Raw genomic sequence first — 23,220 nt, 5'->3', positions numbered from 1 at the left:
TTAGCTTCAACTACAGAAGGCAACTGTCATAATGAGCTACGCAACTTCTGATTCCAGCCCAGAAAACCTAACACTTTGGGACTGGTTTAGTATTGGATGAAATATAGTTTCCTTGGTAAGTAGTGACCCTTCCTTTCTTTCCCCTGCATCTCAGTGCAGGCTGTATTAGGGGAAGACACCTCACCTGTTCACAGTTTGGCAAATGATGCAGGTAGTAACAAATAGGGCCTTAACTGGCCGTAATTAAATGCACAGGTAGGCAATGCCTACTTCTGTGTCAACTGTATTTCACAACCAAGTTTCAGAAGACAAAGCTGAATTCTAGTCATTAAGAACCCCATGGGATGTATAAGTAAGATTTAATAAAAGTTTATAACTGTAAACAATGGTCTTCCCTATTGGTGATTATTTTCCAGAAACTGAAATTTCAAGACAGTGCAACAATGCGCTTTATGTCTTCTTTGGCAGTAAATAGCAAGGATCTGGATGGAGAGTGGAGTGGTCACTTCAGAAGGGCAAGGTACAGAGCTCGAGAGTACTTCATCTCTCTTTCCTGTTCCATGCAGAATATCAAGTCTCTAAGGCAGATCCTTGTGATTCTTGGACGAAGCAACTGTTTGGTGGCTGTCAGGCTGGATGTCCCAGAAACAAGAAGGTTGTCTCTTAAGCCCTAAACAGAATAAAGGAGGAAACAAGTTTAAAATAAGCGATCTTTCATAAAGGGAAAACCTGCCAATTCAGCATGTACGAGCCCCCAACCTCTGGCCACTGCGTTAGGTGCTGGAGAGAATATACAGTCATGCATCGTGTAACAACAAGGACTTGTTCTGAGAATTGCGTCATAGGCGATGTTGTGGTTGTATGAACATCATAGAGTGTACTGAAGAGGAACAAAATTTGCCACCTCTTTAACATGAGGATTATTTTAGGCTAATTATTTTTAAGAAACAAAAGACTTGAAAGTTTTTCTTGTTACCTCCTCCTTAACTGCCTAAAAGAATTCAGATTAAAAAACCTGTCTTAGGAAGGGAGCTATCACCTTAGCATAACATGAACTAGGTGGTAGACAGGGAGGAACCTAGAAAAGCCTGTTTGCTGGGCTCCCCTCTGTGTTCTTCTGTTTCTGTGTGGCCAAACAGTTGTTTTCCAAATGTTTGCTCCTTTTCTCCTACCTGTGAATTGTCTTCCTTCCCCTTGAAGTCCCTGACTCTCCCTACTCCCAACACCTTCTTTTGTCTTTAGCTGAGGATGGTATTTGAGGTGAGGGTTTCAGCCATTTTGGTGAGTTACTCAGTTTTCCTGGGTTCCACCTAGGTATACATGTTATTAAACTTTTGTTTGTCTCCTGTTAATTTGTCTCAGGTCAATTTAATTCTTAGACCAGTCAGAAGAACCTAGAAGGGTAAAGAGAAATTTCTTCCTCCCTTAGGGTACCTACATAAACCTAGATGGTATAGCCTAGTACACACTGAGGCTACATGGTACTAATCTTGTGGGACCACCGTCGTATATGCGGTCCGTTGCTGACTGAAACGTCATTATGCGGCACATGACTATAATGATGCAGGCCTAACTCTGTCTCCCAGCAGTCTAGTCTCTTGGGGAGGGCCAACTGCCGCCACACCTAGTTCATGACCTCATCCATTCTTTCTCTCTCACCTGCACCATGGCCATAGCCTCTTAACTGATTTCTCCACTTCCAGACCCTACCTCACTCTACTCTTTGTTGCGCATTACAGGCCAGACTTCTCTCTTTAAATGTCTTAGACAAAAATTTCGGGATTGATGGATGTGGTCATTATTTGGATTGTGGTGATGATTTCATAGGTGTATGTATATTATGTCAGAGTGTACACTTTAAATGCATGCAGTATTTTTTATGTCAATTATAAAAATAAAAGTAAAAGCCTTACATGGTTCAGATCTCACCACTCCATGGTTCAAAAATCTTAATTGCTTCTTATTGTCCAGAGTAGCTACTTGAGCACTTGTTATATTTTGAGAGCTGTGTTAAGCACCTTCCACACATTATTTCTTTCTTCTGCACATTATCTCTTCTCTTTCACACAGCATTATATAGCAAGTTATAGGGGTGCTGTCTCAATTTATCAAATGAGGAAACCAAGCTTTGATAGGTTAAGCAACCTATTAAGGTCACACAACAAAAATGAGCTGAGACTCAATGTCTAATTGATCTAAAGTGAGTGCTCTTAGTCACTGTGCTATATTATCCACCCAATCAGGCACAAACTCATCACCTAGCCTCCCTTCAGCTTTACTTGCCATTGTTCCCTTACAAAACATCTAAACTCTAAGCCAATAAGCAAAAATCAGCAAAAGGCATTCCAAACCAATCTACTCGTCTTTGAAGACCCATGTCAAACAGGTCTACTTGCCCTCCCTCTCGTGCAAGGAATTCTTACTGTGGCAATTACTTTATGTCGTATTATGGTAATTTGTGTATGCTACTACCACCACCACCACCACATATCCACTAGATCATAAGCTTTCTGAGGACAGGGATTATTATTTCTATATCTTCTATGGCTTAACAGAGTACACAGAACAATGTAGATTATCAGCAATATTTTCTGAATTGAATGTACTGGTTTAAAACAGAACAACCAATATAAGTTCTAAATGTCATTCAAAAATGAATGGAACCCAATGCTCCTGTATTAAGACAGTTTTGTAAATATCAGTATATCTACACACCACTATTTAAAAAGAAAAAAAGATTGGAAGAAGAAACGAAAAATACAGATGTCTCAGACAGGGGGTAATTTTGTAAAAATGAAATCCTTCATACTTTCATTCTTTTTTACCATACCTTGTTTCAAAAACATCTCGATAGGATTGGCAATTCTCCCTTCTCCCCCCAAAAGACTTACACAAGAAAAGAAATTTACCTAACATAGGAAGCAAATCATTGGGTTCCATTACCTTGGGTTCCATTACTTTCCTTTTATAACCATCCAATTTTAATTACTTCCTCTACATTTTTGTTTTTGTTTTGTTTTGTTGATGGGGAGGAGGGAAATGCTTCTTAAGGTCTCCAAAATACTGAGGTCAAAACAAGTCAACTTAATTCCATGCATGTTCACAGAATGACTGGGGGGCACTTTATCTGATGGTAAAATAAAATTTCAAGAGATACTATTCAGTTTTGGGGGGATATGAGATCACAATCATGTTTCTATACTCATTAGGTTAAATTTGTTCGAAGGTAACCATGGAATAAATTTTGGAAAGTCCAAATTTTAAAAAAGGATTACTTTTGGCTGCACAATTGCCTGGCTACTTACCCTGGAGCCCACCTACAGTATAGAGCCAGTAGCTCACCACTTCTGCAGGGTTCTTGGTAACGACAGCAATTTGCACAAATATAAGCATCAGCCTGTCACTTCGGCTAAGCGTGGCAGTCAAGCACTACACATCAATCTTCCGTGCCAGCATCACCACACAGAGGTGGTGTAACTCAGAAGTAATCTTAACTATTGTAAATTATTACCATCAAAATATTTCTGTAAGATTTTTGCAGAATAGGTTCAACAACTCAGCTTCAGAAAACTAGATAAAAAGTACACATTAGGAAGAAAGTTAATAAAATGTGTCATGGGCAATGAGGGGCAATTTTGTTGTACATAGGAGTTATCTGTTTAAAACTATAATACATTTAAATAGAGGCATTTTTCTTAGCCAAAAATCAGCTATATTATGCTAAAGCTGAATCTACATATGTTTACAAATGTTTTCTACCGAGAGTTTGCCTAAAATCATTTAGTGTTTTTTTTGTGTGTGTATATGTGAGGAAGATTAGCCCTGAGCTAACATCTGTTGCCAATCCTCCTCTTTTTGCTGAGGAAGACTGGCCCTGGGCTAACATCCATGCCCATCTTCCTCTATTTTATATGTGGGACGCCTGCCACAGCACAAGCAGTACGTAGGTCTGCGCCCGGGATCCAAACCCGTGAACCTCGGGCCGCTGAAGCAGAGTAGGTGAACTTAACCACTACGCCACCAGGCCGGCCCCAGTCACTTAGTGTTTTATATGAATGTTTAAATTAGATAGCTAGATGGTTACACTATGTCTTGGCAATTCCACTTCTATGTACCTACCCAGAAATATGTCATATGTTCATCAAAAGACATGTATGAGAATGTTTAGCACTAGATTCATAATAGCCCCAAACTAGAAACAATCCAAATGCCCGTTAAGAGTAGAATAGATAGGGGCCGGCCCGGTGGCATAGTGGTTAAGTTCGCAGGCTCTGCTTTGGTGGCCCAGGGTTCACAGATTCAGAGCCTGGGCGCGGACTGACGCACCACTTGTCAAGCCATGCTGTGGCGGTGTCCCATATAAAGTATAGCAAGACGGGTGTGGATGTTAGCCCAGGGCCAGTCTTCCTCGGCAAAAAGAGGAGGATTGGCAACGGATGTTTGCTCAGGGCTAATCTTCCTCACCAAAAAAAAAAAAAAAAAAGAGTAGAATAAATTGTGGAACATTCACACAAATGGAATACTACACAGCAATAACAAACTGAGTAATATGTATGAATATCACAAAAACGTTAAATGAAAGGATCCATACTCAAAGGAATACATACATTTGATTCCATTTCTATAATGTTCAAAGCTATAGAAGTCAGGATAATGATTTCCTTTGGGGGAGGAGAAGTGACTAGAAGGGGCGAAGAGAGCTTTTCTGGGGTTCTCGTGATGTTCTCTTTCTTGAACTAAGTACTACTGTCTGTCTAGGTGGGTGTGTTCGTGCTGTGAAAATTCAGTGAGCTTGATTTGTGTCTTTTTCTGCACCAATGTTATACTTCAATAAAGAAATTAAATTACTACCAAAAACCCCTTGTCTAGGTAGGAAATAAAAAGGGGAACAAAGAGGGAAAAAGAGGGAACAAAATAAGGCAAAACTGTTAAATAGAAAAAATTTAAGGAAACTGAATCATCTGGGTAAGGAACAAAAGGGTCACAGTTCATGTTTGTCATGTGACAAGCCTGAAGGATCCAGGAGAAAGAGCCATATTACAGCTGCCAGCACAGGGTTGAAAAGGAGGTCATTGCAACAGGATGCAGCAGAAGGCCTGAGGCAATCTTATAAATGAAACAAACCCCAAGGGACATTCAGTAACCCAACAGAAATGTCTTTCATAATTCACAACTTTAAGAAGGTGATAGCATCCTCTTCCCCCAAATGGTGACCGACTTAAAAAGTCAATCTTTCTTGAACCTGGATACAAACATATAGTGTTTCAATTCCTATGCTTATGATTTGGGAATGTTCACAGTCTGACTTGTCAGTTTCACAATGGCCTGGTCAGAAATCAGCTACCTCTCAATTATGCAAGTTAAAGAGGGTGGAACGTGCACGGATAACTTAAAGCCATAAAAACTCAAACCTGCCTTTTCACCATCGATTTTAATTTTCTTCCACCCCACCGTTCTCTCCAAAGTTGCCCAGGACTGATTTCTGATCATATTGCACTGTGAATGCCTAAGAACACAAATGTAGTTAAGAGACCAGAATTTGCAAGAAGAAAAAAAAGACTCTTGTGACAATTTACTATTTATTTCTGAAATACAGGGTTTTCCTAGTCATCTTTCTGCATGAGGATATTCCCTAATCTGGATTCTTCACCTGGATGAAAAGAGAGTAAAATAGAAGATAAAGTTCAACGAAGATGAAAGAAATAATTCACTTATCAAGAAATAATTCACTTACAACAGATGTCCTCGGAAGTGTAATCAAACCTAAATGTTAACATACTCTAACACTGCCAGGTCAATTAAGTTAGCCTTCATCAATTTGTTTGATTATATCACTAAACAAAGTTTCTTATTTTCATAACAAAACTTTTGAGGAACTCTTCTGCTCTAATAAGAAAAAAATTTTCTAATGAGAAAAAAATCGGCAGCTACCAATTTCAGAGAAATAACACCGCTTTAAGAATGACACTAAGTAATTAAAAATAACCAGTTATCCAAATTTTTTTCCCTCAACTTAATAGAGCGAGTGCTGTGAAGTAAAACCTTCAAAAGCTTCTCTACTTCTTTTTCCCCGCTTCCTTAAATTATATCACTGCTATACTGAGATGCAGAAATAACATCTTTATGAGCCCAGGGGCTTCAAGAATCCTGCTGAGGTTCTCAGTGACTTCATGTCGGCCTCTGTTTCCAAGAGCCGCCATTCAAGGCAACTTAGTTTCATGCTAGTCCATGTGCTGATTCAATTCAAAAGTTATCTGGAACTAACACATGGTCAAAAAAATCTAATTAGTGGTTACCAGAGGGGAAGGGGGTTGGGGGGTTGGCATAAGGGGTAAAGAGGCACATTTATACGGTGATTAACAAATAATAATGCACAACTGAAATTTCACAATGTTATAAACTATTATGATCTCAATAAAATAAAAAAAGTTATCTGGGTTACTGGCACCTACAATGGACAAGAATTGTGCTAGGTAGCATAAGATATACAGGAAAACGGAACAGTGGTGAACACCTGTTTGTCTCCTCCAGAAGCAACCTCAGACAAATTACTTAACTTCTCTGTGCCCTCAGTCTCCTAATCTGCAAAATAGGGATAGTAAGAGTAATTATCTCATACGGTTGGCTTGAGGATTAAATGAGAACAATGCCTGGTACTCAGTACACACTCTATAAATGTTGGCCCTTCTTATAATAAATTAATTCATTAGTCGGGAGGCATTGAAGGTTTATAAATAGGAAACAGTGTAATCCTAGTTCCAGATGTTTCCCTCCATCCCCTAGTTAAAACTAATTAAACATTCCTGCCCATGTCCTATTCTCTTAAGTTCTAGCTAACTTAAAGAAATAATTTGTCCTGCCACGGTTACGTTGTCCCTCCCAGTAAAATTGTTGAATTTTAGTGGAGCTTTGAAAGCTCAAAGCTAAAAAGTAAACAAATTGGCAATTCAGACATGTAGCAGGTGGATGAAGGATATATCCTGCGACAGAAAGTTTTTCATAGGCTCCTCCAATCAAACAGTGGAGGAGCTCGCTGCTTTACAGAACCAACCACACTTATCAACGTTAACTTCTTCCATTCTATTCTCTGAATCATAAGACTAAAAAACCACGAATGTGTCCCTGAAACTTTATAGTTAACTAGAAACAAAGACTGGACATTTTTAATAGAGAGAGGCAAAGATTCATTACATTTCTCAGAATTTTAATTTCTCAAAATCTAACCCCATGTTACCATGGCAGCTTGTAAGGGATGACTCAAGTCTTAAACCTCAAGGACATAAGGACTAGTCATGGGGAACAGGGGATGCAATGAAGACCTTGCTCCAGAACAAAAATCGAACATTTTCTAAAGTCTTAGAAGGACAAATAAAAGTACCCTGGATGTCTGGCCTTGTGTGACAGGAACACTGAAAATCTACATTCGAAAGACCTGAGCTTCTGAGCCTGAAGGGCAACACAGAGCAGAAAACACTGAGCTTCAAGATTGACTGCCCTCTGCTGGTCAACAAGCAGAACTTTTGAAGCAATAGATCTCTCACTTTTACCATCCTCATTTTACTCCTTCTGAGTTATTTGAGAATATTGACAACCCTGCAAGTTAACTTCTGTCTTAGAATTTTGTCACTTCTAAGTATATGTGTTTCAACAGTCTTTTACAGAAGTCAGATGTCTAAACAGACTGATGTGACATGTAATCGTGGGCTTTGAGTTCTAATCTAGTTGTGTAATTATGAGAGCTATAAAGGTAATACTGGTTGTCCTGTGCTAAAGACAATCCTCCATCTTTATCTCCAAAAGAACACTTTCTTAAATTCCAGACCTTCTTGTTCAATTTCCTAATGAAGTCTCCAACTGAAAGTATCCTAATTTTGAATGTTTCAAATCATTATTTCTTCTCTTTCTCCTCTTCTCTTATTTAAAGGAGTGGTAATACCATCCACCTCCAATGCCCAAGATAGAAAACTGGGTGTCATCTTCAACCTTTTCTTCCTCTACATTCCATCTGTCATTTCTTATCAGTTCTACCTCCTTAATAGTTTCCAAATCATTTACTTCTCTCTACACTTTAACTTCCATTATCTTCTGCCTGGATTACTTCAACAACCTTCTAAGAAACCTCTCTATTTCCAGTATTAGCATTGCTCACACTGCAGTGAGAATGATCTTTCTAAAATAACAAATAATCTGATAATTCTGTTTTCCTGCTTAAAATGCTCCAATGGCTAAAGATCTCCTGCTGGACCAAGGCCAAGTGTCCAAGCATGGCACATACAGTCATCCATGAGTATACCAAAGCCTCTCCCCAGTCTCATCTCTCATTCCTTTCTTCCTGCCCCAAATGATTGGTCATGCCACAGAATATTTTTTTCTTCTTCGCTCCAGTTAATTCTCTCCTCCTGGAATTCCTTCTCTAATCTCTCTGTCCTATCTTTGTATCACATCACTTGACCAAGTTCTTCAAGACGCAACTCAGGTAGCATGTTTCCCCAATGCTACAAACACAAACTTACCCAGGTCTAGACTAGGTGCAACTCCTGTGTACTTCAGTAGTACTCCCTACTTTACTCTTTCATCATAAGTACTCAGTGCAATGCAAGTACCTCTTTAACTTTCTCACTCGCTACAAGGGAAGGATTTCGTACCTGCGAATATTTTATATAGTGTTTAGCACTTAGCTGGTATCCGACCAACATCTGTAGTATGATCATGTGCCTAGTGTCATCCAATAATATCACTTATATTAACGAACAAACAATGAAAATGAGCCATATTATGGGCTTTGGACCTTTTAAATCAAGACCCTGCTGTCATTCCTAGCTTTAAGCCAAAGAAATTTGGGAGAAAAATATAAAGGTCAAGCCCTTTGATGGCTTGTTCCTAAGCATTACTCAGCCCTTTAACAACTTATCTCACCTGCTCATCCCCACCAGGCTGCCACCAGATGGGATTTGCTCAAAAGGCTATTTTCTGCCACTCTCTCCAAACAGTGAGAAAGTGCTTCAGCCCACCAAATAATGCAACACACAAGAAGAGCAAATAACCAAATAAACAGTCAACTCGGAAGAGCATATTGATTGCAAGATGAAAAGCCCATGTCAGGACTTTCCTCTTTATACTATAATTATTTTCTTTAACCTTTAATTAAGATACTTACAAAGTCCTCCAAAAACTCAAGTAAACCATGTCCAGAGATAAGCTTTATCTATTATTTTATGAAGATTTCTTCAAAGGACTGCCAGTTAACTTTTTTTTCTTTCAGAACCAGCATTGATTCTATCCTTGCAGGATTGTGAACGTTAAAAAAAAGTTATGGGGTCGGCCTGGTGCACAGCAGTTAAGTTTGTGCCCTCCGCTTCGGCACCTTGGGGTTCGCAGGTTCGGATCCCAGGTGCGGACCAATGCACCGCTTGTCAAGCCATGCTGTGGGGGCATCCCATATAAAGTAGAGGAAGATGGGCACGGATGTTAGCCCAGGGCCAATCTTCCTCAGCAAAAAGAGGAGGATTGGCAACAGATGTTAGCTCAGGGCTAGCTAATCTTCTTCACAAAGAAAAACAAAGTCCTCAGTCTCTTATAAAACAATAAAGAAATTATAAAAAAGATAAAAATAAAAAAAACATTAAAAAAAGTTACAATATCAGAAAGGGTTGCTGTGCCTCACAACTAAAGGTAGATTTACCAATATATTTAAATGTAGCAATAGCAGTTTTATTTAAAATTCTGGTAATTCTCGAGTTGGTGAATTCCATACAGAGTGATGGAAAATGATACTAGAAAGAAATATGAATTTACAGGAAAAGTGAAAGAGTATTAGAAATAGTAAATATAAAAGAATTATTTTTATTTTCATAAATTCTTTAAAAGATATAGACCAAGCAATAACGTACTACGGAGGTTAAAACACACGTAGAAATAAAATAGGTATAATATAAAATAAAATAGCACAAAGGATGGGAGGGATTTGTGTAATGGAGTTATACAGTTAAAAACTTTTTACATTATATGTAAAATGGTATTAATTCAAGGTTGAGTGTAGTCAGTTAAGGATACATATTATACCTTTAAATAGATATATACAGCAACCATTAAAAAAAATAAAAGCAGGATAGTTAAAAAGCCAACAGAGGATACAGAACAACATACTAAAATACTACTTGATTAACTCCAAAGATGACAGGAAAGGAGAAACAAAAAGAATAGAGGGGATAAGTAGAAAATAAATAGCAATAGGGTAGACTCAAATCCAATCACAGTCATAATTATATTAAATGTAAATGACTAAACAGTCCAAATAAATTTTCAGCCTGGATACAAATCCAAAACTCAATTGTATGCTATTCATAAGAGACCAGCTTTAAATAAAGACACAGATAATCTGGAAGTAAAAGGATAGAGAAAAGAGAAACCATGCAAATACTAAGCATAAGAAAGCTAGTGTGGCGATAACAATATCAAACAAAGTAGACTTTAAGACAAGTAATATTAGGGGGAGGCGACTGTCGCTGCGCTGGGGCCGGCCTCGCGGCGCAAGCAGTTAAGTGCACATGCTCCTGTGCAGCGCCAGGGTTCGTCGGTTCGGATCCCGGGTGCACACCAATGCACCACTTGGCAAGCCATGCTGTGGCGGCGTCCCATATAAAGTGGAGGAAGATGGCCACGGATGTTAGCCCAGGGCCAATCTTCCTCAGCAAAAAAAGAGGAGGATTGGCAGATGTTAGCACAGGGCTGATCTCCTCACCAAAAAAAAAAAAAAAAAGTAATATTACTAGAAATGAGAATCATTTCACAATGACAAAAGGGGAAAATTCATCAGAAAGACATAATGTGTTTGCACCTAATAACAGATCATCAAATAAAAGAAGCAAAAATTGACAAGTAGAAATAGACAAATGCATGACCATAATTATAAAAGAAAAGAAAAGAAAACAACTTACACACTTCCCTTAGTAACAGAAGGAACAAGTAGCCAAAAAAATTAGTAAAGATATACAAGACTTATAGACACTACACTCAACACTGCAGAACACACACCCTTCTCAAGCACAGAGCGAATACTCAAGATAAATCACGTGCTAGGACAGGTCTCAATAAATTTAAAAGGATTGAAATCATATGTTCACTGACCATAACGAAAACACTAAATATCTGGAATTAAACAACACATTTCTAAATAGTCTGTGGGTCAAAAAAGATACCAAAAGGGAAATTAGGAAATATTTTTGAACTTAATTATAATAAAAACACAATATATCCAACACATCAAAGCTTGTGGGAGTGAGGCTAAAGCTGAAAAGCTAACAAAAATTTATACTTGTAAATGCTTATTTTAGAAAAAAAAGGAATACCTAAGCTTCACTTTAAGAAGCTGGAAAAAGAAAATATTAAACTCAATATAAGTAGAAGAAAGTAAATAATAGGAGTAGAAATCAATGAAATAGGAAAAGGACAAAAAATTTTGAAAAAATTAAAGCCATAAATTAATTTTTGGAAAACATTAATAAAACTTATAAACGCTTACCTAGACTGATCAGGAAAAGAGAGAGAAAACACAAATTATCACTATCAGGAACGAAAAAAGGCTAATATCACTACAGACAATAAAAAGATAACAACAAGGGGGCCGGCCCTGTGGCGTAACAGTTAAGTTCGTGCACTCTGCTTCGGAGGCCCGGGGTTCGGAAGTTTGGATCATAGGCACGGACCGATGCACTGCTTGTCAAGCCATGCTGTGGCAGCGTCCCATATAAAGTAGAGGGAGCTGGTATGGATGTTAGCCCAGGGTTGATATTCCACAGCAAAAAGAGGAGGATTGGCAATGGATGTTAGCTCAGGGCTAATCTTCCTCACGCACACAAAAAAGATAACAACGAGTTACCACAAATAATTTTATGTGAATGACTTCAACAACCTAGATGAGTGCAAAAATTCTTTGAGAAATACAACTTTCAAAAACTAACACAAAAGAAAGAGGATTGAGTTTTCTCCACATAGAGAACTCCAGGCTCAGCTGGCTTCATTGGTAAATTCTACCAAACATTTAAAGAGGAAATAAGACCTATCTTACACAAACACTTTCAAAAAAAAAAGGAAGAGGGAACACTGGCACAGCTCAAATCAAAACAAGGACATTACAGCAAAATAAAATTACAGACCAACATCTTTAGGAACATAGATGCAAAAATACTACACAAAATAAATGAATAGAAAACAGGTATAATCAATTTTATATTATGACCAAGTGGGATTTATCCCAGGATTAAAAGATTGGTTAAAATTTAAAATTCAATATAAATTACCAAATTAAGAGAATAAAGGAGAAAACTCATATGATAACCAGATAAATAAATTCAGACAAGCCTTGACAAAATTCAACACCTGCCATCATAAAAGCTCTCAGTCAACTAAGAAGAGAACAAGTTCCTCTGTGAAAAACCTAGAGCCAACATTATACTTAAGGGTGAAATACTGAATGCTTTCTCCCCCTAAGAGGAGCAACAAGGCAAGGAGGTCCACTCTCTCCACTTCTATTCAACACAGTACTGGGATGTTAGCCAGTGCTCTAAGGCAAGAAAAAGATATAAAAAGCATAAAGATTGGAAAGAAAGAAGTACTCTATTTTCATTTGTAGACAACACGATTGTTTAGCAAATCTTAAGGAATTTACAAAAAAACTACTAGAACAATTCAGTAAATTTAGCAGGTTGGAGGATATAAGATTGTTGAACTAGCAACAAACAAGTGGAAAGTATAATTTTAAAAATATCATTTCAATAGCATTAAAAATAATACCTATGTATAAATGTAATGGAAATTGTGAAAGACTTCTAAATGGAAAACTAAAACACTGTAGAGAGAGAAATTAAAGATGATACGAGTAAATGGAGAGATATACAAAGCTCATACTGCCTCAATATTGTTAAGGCATCGATTCTCAGCAAATTGATCTATAGATTCAATGCCATACTAACAAAAATATCTACACATTTTTGTAAGAATGATGATTCTAAAATTCATATGAAAATGCAAAGGACCCAGAATAGTCAAAAACAATCTTGAAAAGGGACCAAGTTGGAGGACTCCCACTATCTGATTTCGAAATCATCACAGTAAATCAACAGACTGTGGCATTGGCATAAATATAGAAAAACAGATCAACAAAATAGAGTATGAATATATATGTCCATATATACAGTTAACTGATTTTCAACACAAGTCATGATAAGGTAATTCAATGGGCAAAGTCTTTTCAATAAATGAGATGGAGTAACAGGGTATCTGTATATGAAAAAATTAACCTCAACCCCTACCTCACACCAAACACAAAAATTAAATCAAGATAGATCAAACACTTAAAATGTAAAAGCTAAAACTATAAGGCTTCTAGGAAAAAAATCTTCATAACTACGGGGTACACAAAACCTAGGATACAGAAAGCACTATCTATAAATGATAAACTGGACTTCGTCAAAGTTAAAACCTTCTCTTCTTCCAAAAGACAGCATTATGAAAATAAAAGTACACAGCTAAAGGGAGTGTGATAATGGTACAACCATTTGAAAAACAGTTTAGAGGGGCCGGCCAGGTGGCATAGCAGTTAAGTTTGCGTGTTCTGCTTCAGTGGCCCCGAGTTCACCAATTCGGATCCTGGGCGCAGACCTACTCACTGTTCATCAAGCCATGCTGAGGTGGCATCCCACAGAGAAGAATTAGAAGGACCTACAACTAGGATATACAACTATGTACTGGGGCTTTGGGGAGAAAAAAGAAAAAAGAGGAAGATTGGCAACAGATGTTAGCTCAGGGCCAATCTTCCTCAGAAAAAAAAAAAGAAAAAGAAAAACAGTTTAGAGTCCCTTATAAAGTTAAACATACATTTATCCTATGATTCAACGGTTGCACTCCTAAATATTTACCTAAGAGAAATGAAAACATATGTCCACAAAATGACTTTTACAAGGATGTTCACAGCAGCTTTATCCATACTAGCCCCAAATTGGAAAGAACCCAAGTGTCCAATGGATAAACAAATTACGGAGTATCTATAGAATGGAATACCATTCAGCACTGAAAAGGAATGTATTACTGATACGCACAATGTGAATAAATCTCAAAAACATAAATAACTGAGTGAAACAATTCAGAAACAAAAGAGTACATTATCGTACGATTCCCAATTATACAAAGTTCTAAAACAGGCAAGACTAACTATGGTAATAGAAATTATATCAGTAGTTGCGGAGGGGGTTGCAGGCATGACAGAACTTTCTGGGGCCACAGAAATGTTTTATATTTTAATTTGGGATAGTGGTTATAATTAAAACCAGCACATTTTATTGTATATAAATTATACTTCAATCTAAAAACCAAAAGCAAAGTTTGTTTGAATTTTTAATTAAAAATTATCTCTTACTCAAGACTTCCCCCAAAGGAACATGGTTACTCTTCTCTACTGTCTGGTGTGCTTTGGTATAAAAGTTTGAGAAGCACTGTGATGTTAGAACTCTACATCCACAAAGATTATGACAGGTACAGAGAATTGCAGACAAAGAAATGTTTATTCCAACATTATGTGGAAAGTTGTTTGTAAATAAAAAAGTTACTTGGAAGATATTGTAAGACCCTAGAATATGTTCGACTCAAAATTATAAGTATATTGAAATGCTTGAGAAATTTATGTATCAGTGTTTCTCAGTGGAGGTGTTATTAGAATTCTGAGTAAACTTGATCAGGGGAATCTGCCCCTCACAGTGCACAATGTTTAGTATCACTGGCTCTCAGCCACCAAATGCCAGTAGCATAGCCTCAACCCTTGAGTCACTGTGTCAAAACAACAACACTCCACACATTTGCAAACACACCACAGAAGTAGGTACTGCCCCCAGCTGAGAATCACTAGTCTATAAGCTAATGGCCAAAAGTATTTGTAAGCATGAAAAATTATCCAGTAAATAGACTTAATCTACTGTACGATTTTAATTCCAAACTGATCATTTAACTAATGATTACTTATTTAGTCTTCAAAAGAAAAAAGTACTTTTTTGTGCTATATATAAGATTGACTTGGGTTAATGAAGAACAACTGATTTTGCTGAAATCTCTAATCAGGGAAACCAAATACAACCACCGAAAACAATGTCAACAGCAACAAACTATAACACAAGAAATAACACTAGAAATCAAACTATTAAAAAAAAAAAGAAAGAAATCAAACTATTGAGTGGAGTGATAAATCCAGAAGATGATTTACTATGATCAGAACCCTATGAATGGCCCATTTCTGAGAGCATCGTGGGCTTAGGAAAAATCAGGATATTCCCAAAGTGTTCCCTGTGGCAGAACACATTCTAAGCTAAATTAAGCAGATATTACCTAATTTGCTTTATGGTTTCAATATTCAAACTTGCCTTTCATGTTGCAGTCAGAACATAAAATAATCATTTAATGGTAAGAAAGGTTTGTTAGGCTACTAGCACTTTACTCATATGTGCAAATTTAAGAATGGACACTGAAGACAAGACTCAAGAATGGAAAAGGATATAAGGCCGCATACATGCCTGGCACTAAGAAGCAAAAGATGAATTAAATGGCACATGTTCCTGTAACAAGAGACTGAATTAGTAATCAAAAAGTCTTCCCAAAGAAAAGCTCAGGACTAGACAGCTTCATTAGTAAAGTCTACCAAACATTTAAAGAAGAATTAACACCAAATACTTCACAAACTTTTCCAAAAAATAGAAAAAGAGGGAACACTTCCTAATCCATTCTATGATACCAGTATTACCCTGCTACCAAAACCAAAGATATCACAAGAAAACTACAGACCAATATCCTTTATGAATACAGATGCAAAAATCCTCAAGAAAATACTAGTAAATAGAATCTAGCACCATATAAAAAGAACCATACACCAATGACCAAGTGGGATTTATCCCAGGAGTGCACAGTTGGTTCAACATATGAAAATCAGGGTAATACACTTTATTAAGAAAGGAAAAAAACATAAGATCATCTCAACAGAGGTAGAAAAAGCATTAGACAAAATCGACATCCTTTCATGATAAAAAACACTTCACAAGCTAGGAACAGAACAGAATTTCCTCAACCTTATAAAGAGCATCCATGAAAACCCACAGCTAACATCATACTTAATGGTGAAAAACTGAAATCTTTCCCTCTAAAATTAGGAACAAAAAAGGATGTTTTCTTTTACCACTTCTATTCAACTTGTACTGAAGGTTCTAGCCAGGGCAATTAGGCAAGAAAATGAAATGACAAGGAATCCAGAAGTAAAAGGAAGAAGTAAAATGTGGTACCACTATTTGCAGATTATATTATTTTATATATATAAAATTCTAAGGAATTCACAAAAACTATTAGAGCTAACAAACGAGTTCAGCAAGGTTGCAGGATACAAGACCAATATACAAAAATCAGCTCTATTTCTATCTGCTAGCAATGAGCAATCCAAAAATGAAATTAAGAAATCAATGCCATTTATAATAACATCAAAGAGAATAAAATACTTAGGAATAAATTTAACAAAATGAAGTGCAAGACTTGTGCACTGAAAACTACAAAACGTTGCAAGAACTTTAAAAAGACTGATGGAAAGACATCACATGTTCATGGATTGGAATACTTAATATTGTTGAGATGGCAATACTATGCAAATTGATCTACAGATTCAATAAATCCTTATCAAAATCCCAGCTGGCTTTTTTTTGCCGACATGGACGAGCTGATCCTAAAATACGTATGAAAACATGTAGGGGACCCAGAATAGCCAAAACAATTGAAAATGAAGAATCAAATTGGAGGAATCACACTTTCTGATTTCAAAACTTACTGCAAAACTATAGTAATCAAGACATTGTGGCACTGGCATAAGACATAGACATACAGATCAACAGACAGAATTGAGAGCCCAGAAATAAATCCATACATCTACGATTAATTTATTTTCGATGAGTGTTAAGACCATTCCATGGGGAAAGAACAGTCTTTTCAAAAAATTGTGCCAGGGCGGGGCCGACCAGGTGGCGCAAGCAGTTAAGTGCGCGTGCTCCACTGCAGCAACCCGGGGTTCGCTGGTTCGGATCCCGGGCACACACCGACGCACTGCTTGTCAAGCCATGCTGTGGTGGCGTCCCATATAAAGTAGAGGAACATGGGCACGGATGTTAGCTCACGGCCAATCTTCCTCAACAAAAAGAGGAGGATTGGTATCAGATGTTAGGCTCAGGGCTGATCTTCCTCACCAAAAAAAAAAGAAAAGAAAAGAAAAATTGTGCCAGGACAACTGGATATCTACATGCAAAAGAATGAATTTGGATCCCCTACCTCACACCATATACAAAAACGAACTCAAAAAGGATCAAAGATGTAAATGTAAGAGCTAAAACTATAAAATTCTTAGAAGAAAACACAGGTACAAATGTTTGTGACAACTGGATTAGGCAATGATTTCTTAGATATGGCACCCAAAACACAAGCAACCAAAGAAAAAAATATAGATTGATAGGACTTCATTTCTACAAAGTAGATATACAAATGACCAATAAGCACATGAAAAGATGTTCAACATCATAAGTCATTAGGGAAATGCAAAACAAAATCACAATGAGATACCACTTCACACCCACTAGGATGACTATAAAAAAAAAACAGACAAAAACAAATGTTGACAAGGATGTGGAGAAATTGGAACCCTCGTGCATTGTGGGTAACAATGTAAAATGGTGCAACTGCTATGGAAAGCAGTGTGGCAGTTCCTCAAAAAGTCAAACAGAGTTTCCATACGACCCAGCAATTACACTCCTAGGGATACATCCAAGAGAAATGAAAATATATGTCCATACAAAAACTTGTATATGAATGTTCATAGCAGCATTATTTATAATAGCCAAGTATATAAACAATCAAATAGCCATCAGCTGATGAATGGATAAACAAAATGTGTTATATCCATACAATGGAATATTATTCAACCATAAATAGGAATGAAGTACTGATACATGCTACAACACGGATGGACCTTGAAAACATTATGCTAAGTCAAAGACATTAGACACAAAAGGCTACGTACTATATAATTCCATTTATATGAACACTCAGAATAGGCAAATTCACAGAGACAGAAGGCCAATTATTGGTTGCCAGGGACTAGGGGAAGTGACTGCTAATGGCTATGGAGTTTATTTTTGAAGTGATGAAAAACAAGTTCAAATAAACATTTCAAAAGCAACTTACATTTACTCTTCTTTTCAATATTCTATGGAATTCTTGGGAAAAATGCATAAATAGAAATCCAACAACATACTCTAAAAGGTACTGTTGCAATATCTAAGGCAGATACATTCTTTTCCATGTAAACTTAGGTTTTCACTGGTAACACTGACAATCGGAACATTTTAGGAAAATTTCACAAAGAAATTAACTGTCATTTAAACTGTGAAAGGTATACTTAGCAATGGAGCACTTTTCCCATAAACATTAGTTTGTTGTTCATCAGCACTCATCTATCACTTTGGCAAACCCTCTAAGACCTAACTGATATTTATTATAGGCAATTCTTTATAACACAGGCAATTCATGCTTTTCATAGTCACTAAAGTATGAACCAAATAGATGCATAAGAGGCTGAAACAAACAGCTACTAGCACATTAGAGAATAAGCGTAACAGTATAACTGGTCATGTGAGAACACTACAATTTAAGAAACCTAAGGAGAGGAATACTAGTGTAAATTACAGAAGCAGCATGCATATAGACACTCTTTCAAAAACTGCTCTCCAGGAGCCTGATAAGTTACAGGAATCATCATAAAGCGTGATAACTTAAAAAAAAAAATCTCTCTTAGCATAAGCTCATCATTATGCTAACTATAATTAAAGTGCTTTGAAGAAAAAAATACCACATAAAGCCTCAAATATTATATATAAAACACCATTAAAACACTATTTGCTCTTGGAGGAACAGTGACCAAATACTTAATGGAGCAGAGGAAGATAACAATAAAAATACTTGAGGAAAAGACATAGACCTAGTTCTGTTCTCACCACTGTACTTAGCACAATTGGGTGAATGAATAAAGGAATAAGTGAATACAAATGCCATCTCAAAGTATATTATGACTCGTAAATAGAGAATAGAAAGGAGAGTAACAATTCAAAAGACTGAGAAATAAATGGTATTAACTTTTTTAAATCAAAATATCCGGTGTTTATGAGATGCTAATAAAAAGACACTTTCTTACACCTGAAATTTATACAATGTTATAAACCAATGTTACTGCAATAAACAAAAAATTAAAAAAAAAAAAGACACTTTCATATACTGCTAGTAGGAAATGTAAACTAGTTCAACTTTAGGGGACAGCAACTGGCAGTAAATATTTTAAAAGAACTTTAATAATAAATATCTCATCGGACTTTGCAATTCTATTTCTGAAATAAAAAAAAAACCCATGGTCAAAGATTTAATTATAAATAGGCTCACACAACATTATGTTGGAAACTAAAACATGTCCAATAAGAGAGATGGATAAATTATAGTACGCCAATGAAATGTGTAGAACATATAATGACATGGATAAGATGTACATATTATATCATTAAGTAAAAAAGTAGGTTACCAAAAATATTACTAGACTACGAAGTTTGTAAAAATGTGACAGGATGTGGATAACTTTTAATTTCCCTCACTATGTTTTCTATACTAACATTTATTTTGATGAAAATAAAAATTTTAAAATAAAAATTTACATTACAGAGGCAGGGGAGGAATGCTTAAAGAAATCACCAGTCTGAGGCATCAAAAGGTGTAAGTGACAGGGAAAGGAAAAGGTCCTGGGAAGAGTTGACAGTGAAGAACCCACTGGAAATAAAATAGAGAAAACAGAGAGAACAGACTCCAGACACTAAAGGACAGAGCAAAGGGAAGGCTTTGGAGCTCCTAATTAGGGCAACAGAGCAGAGCAAGGCTTGTGGAAAGGGAGACAGTCCCCATTTCAGATCAAATGAGATACATGTTGCCTCTAAAATCCAAATGTGCTCCTTTCTTTGTTAAAGGAAATTCAGATACAGCAAGTTGTCTTTTACCTTGGTAAGGATCTCTCAACATGCTCCAAACCACCGGACTACTAGCAAGTTCACCAAGATGACAGGCTCCTGGATTTTTACAGGATTTATCCTCACCCTCTGGTATGCATATACCTTATCAAAATGTCTACAGGAGTTGTTACTTCTAGCTCACCAGATCCAATCAGCAAGGTATATCAATATAATGGATGAGCAAAATGTCCTGTGGAAGGGAGAGGCTATCCAGGTCCTTGCAGACTAGCTTATGACATAAGGCTTGATATAGCTCCGAGACAGGTTAGTAAAGTTGTATTGCTGACCCTGCCAGTTGAAAGCAAACTAATTCTGACGGTCTTTACTAATAAGTATAGAGGGAAAAAAGCATATGCCAGATCAATATTTGCGTACCAAATACCAGGGGTTGCGTTGATTTGCTCCACCAACAAAACCACATCTAGAACAACTGCAATTAAAGCCACCATCTGATTAAGTTTATGATAACCCATTCTCCAAGATCCATCTGTCTTCTTCAATGCCAAATAGGTGAGTTGAAGGGATGGTAGGAACCATCAATTCTGCATCTTTGAAATCCTTAATGGTGGCTCTGTAATCCTTCCAGGAAAGAGTTTACTGTTTTGGTAGGTAGACGACATTCTAGTGGCTTCCACTTGACTTTCATTTCTACAGGTCAGTGAACCAATGTAGGATCTCTGTTAGTTGTTGAGTATGTTTATTCCAATTATGCATTTCAGGAATATGGAAATAACCATATTGAGCCCACTGTGAGATGGACCTAAGCCAAAACTCCATTGAGACTGATGGAAACAGTGGTGTTTTGGGTCTCCTAGAATTCATTAGGTTTAGAGTCAGTGTTCAGCAATCCCTAAAAAGTCTATTTCCCCTTCCCCAATGTCCAGTCACTCTAGTAAATGGCTACAGTTCTTTTGGAGAAAGGCTAGAAAGAGATTCACAGCACGAACTTTTGGCAGTATGGCAGGGTCTTTCCTCAAGAGGACCCAGCTTTCCCTTCATTCAAACGTCAAAGGGTCTGCAAACTGGCTTAAGTTTGGTGACTGGTTGAGGGGCTGTATACTCTTTATTGAGGTCATCCAAGTCACACTTCTGTTCCCCAGGTCTAGAGCCCTTCTGTTTATACAAATCAGGGAAGACTTAATAGGTTTCCCACCTATTTCAGTTGTAGGGATACTATGATCAACTAGCCCATGCCAAAGAACTCTCTAACTCAGACAATTCTGATTACTGCTTTGGCCTTGCTGACCATTACAGTAACCACATCCACTCTGTCTTTTAGCAATTAAGTGACAGTACTCGCCTCTGCCACCTGGGATTCCATCATTCCTGATGAATTCAGGGATTCTAGTTCGATAGCAACAGTTCCCCTGTCATTAATGGCTTAAAGAGAATAACCAACAGAGCTCTTCAAAGATGCTGAGGCTCCTCTCATGAATGCATTTCTCAGAGCTCTGAGGAAAGGAGTGTCCTCTGGACCCAACTAGGGGACATGTGTCATCAAGTGTTTTTATGAAAAATCTACTCCAGCATTCTAATCTCCCTAAGCCTTTGGATAACTTCCTCTACAATACACAAAGTTCTAACATCTATCTCAACTTTACTTAGTTTAGGCCACCCTTTAGTGTAGTTTTCAGTCAACCAACTAAGCAAACTGTTAGAGCCACTCCTAGCCCTCTGACCTAATGTCTTCAGTCTGGAATCTCTGCTTAGTGAGCCCATATCAATAAATTCAGCCTGATCCAATTTTAGATCCCTTCTGCTCTGATACCACAACCTTAGGATCCACTCCCACACCATTCCCCAAGTAACTGCAAGCAACATCATGCAATTCTTTTAGCGTCTGTCACACCTCCTCATGGGTAACAGTACATCTCAACTTCTGGGGGCTGTTGGAACTTGAATCTGGTTATAGAGGTACAGAGCAATGAGAGGTGGTGAGGGTAGGTCTTGGGGAAGATCAGTAGTCTCTTGCCAAGTAACTGTCTTAAGGGAAACCATTACAGATTCCTCAGGAGACTAACCTCTCTCAGACAGGGGTAGAAGAACTGGTAAAGGTGGCTAGGCAAAACTGAGGAGTCCCAGGGATCTAGCTTCATTGGAATCTGCCCATATTCCCCGCCCCAATTTTCAGTTTTCCATTCTTCCCCAATATCATTAACTTTAACACCAGAGACTACAAAACTGGAAATTCAACTTGTATTGTAACTCAGCCACCAGTGGGATTACATTTTGGGTTTGTTTTTCAGAAATCTCTGCCTTTTGCTACCAGAGATAAGGATTTCTTTTAAGGCAATCACTCTTTTAGGCTTTCACTCCCTTATGTGGATTCTGAGCTCAGAATCCAAAAAGACTTTTCCTTTCCTAAGTTCCCAGTGTACTTTGAAGGGACCGACCTATTCTGCTATTCTTATTTTCACTAAAATGTTCTATGGTAATAAATACTTGGTCCCCCAAAGCCTTGCCTTCTATGGGCACTTGATTACTAGTATCTACAGGTGGTAAACGAACTGTTTTGCCACTGTATGACATGAATCACCAGTGTCCCCTTTGCCACTAGACACACAGTCATTAATGCCTTTTTTTTTAAATGCTAACAACTTTTTATTTTTGAGGAAGATCAGCCCTGAGCTAACATCTGTTGCCAATCTTCCTCTTTTTCTTTTTTCTCCCCAAGCCCCAGTACATAGTTGTGTACCATAGTTGTAGGTCCTTCTAGTTCTTCCATGTGGGATGCCACCTCAGCATGGCTTGATGAGTGGTGAGTAGGTCTGCGCCCAAGATCTGAACCAGTGAACCCCAGGCTGCCGAAGCGGAATGCATGAACTTAACTGCTACGCCACTGGGCCGGCCCCTGATGCCTTTAAATCTGATTAGACCAGAGAACCAATTCCGCAAAACCTAGAACTAATTTAGGAACCCATTGTTAAGGTGCTCTTCCTCTGTAACTACTTACGGAACAAACTTCTGTACCAGTCAGCATTTGAACAGAGGACACTAGGAATGATACAGAATATGGCATTTATTACAGAGATTTGGCCTTATGTAATTGTGAACTGGTCTCAGTTTATGTTCAGCTATTGATTCTGTGTCTGGCGCCCAGCCTGGT

At 37.5% G+C, this 23,220-nt stretch overlaps 1 protein-coding gene across 1 annotated transcript in view; it reads right to left on the bottom strand.

The window, feature by feature from the left end:
* Positions 1-345: 345 nt before the first annotated feature.
* Positions 346-23,220, bottom strand: part of TAF4B (TATA-box binding protein associated factor 4b) — a 128,016-nt gene continuing 105,141 nt past the window's right edge. The window contains exon 15 of the mRNA XM_058556921.1: positions 346-670. Coding sequence (XP_058412904.1) covers positions 503-670 — 168 coding nt within the window. The 3' untranslated portion in view covers positions 346-502. The remainder of the gene's footprint in view (positions 671-23,220) is intronic.

The sequence above is a fragment of the Diceros bicornis genome, chromosome 16, assembly GCF_020826845.1.
Source record: "Diceros bicornis minor isolate mBicDic1 chromosome 16, mDicBic1.mat.cur, whole genome shotgun sequence".
Taxonomy (NCBI): domain Eukaryota; kingdom Metazoa; phylum Chordata; class Mammalia; order Perissodactyla; family Rhinocerotidae; genus Diceros; species Diceros bicornis.
This window is presented reverse-complemented; position numbering and strand designations above follow the sequence as displayed.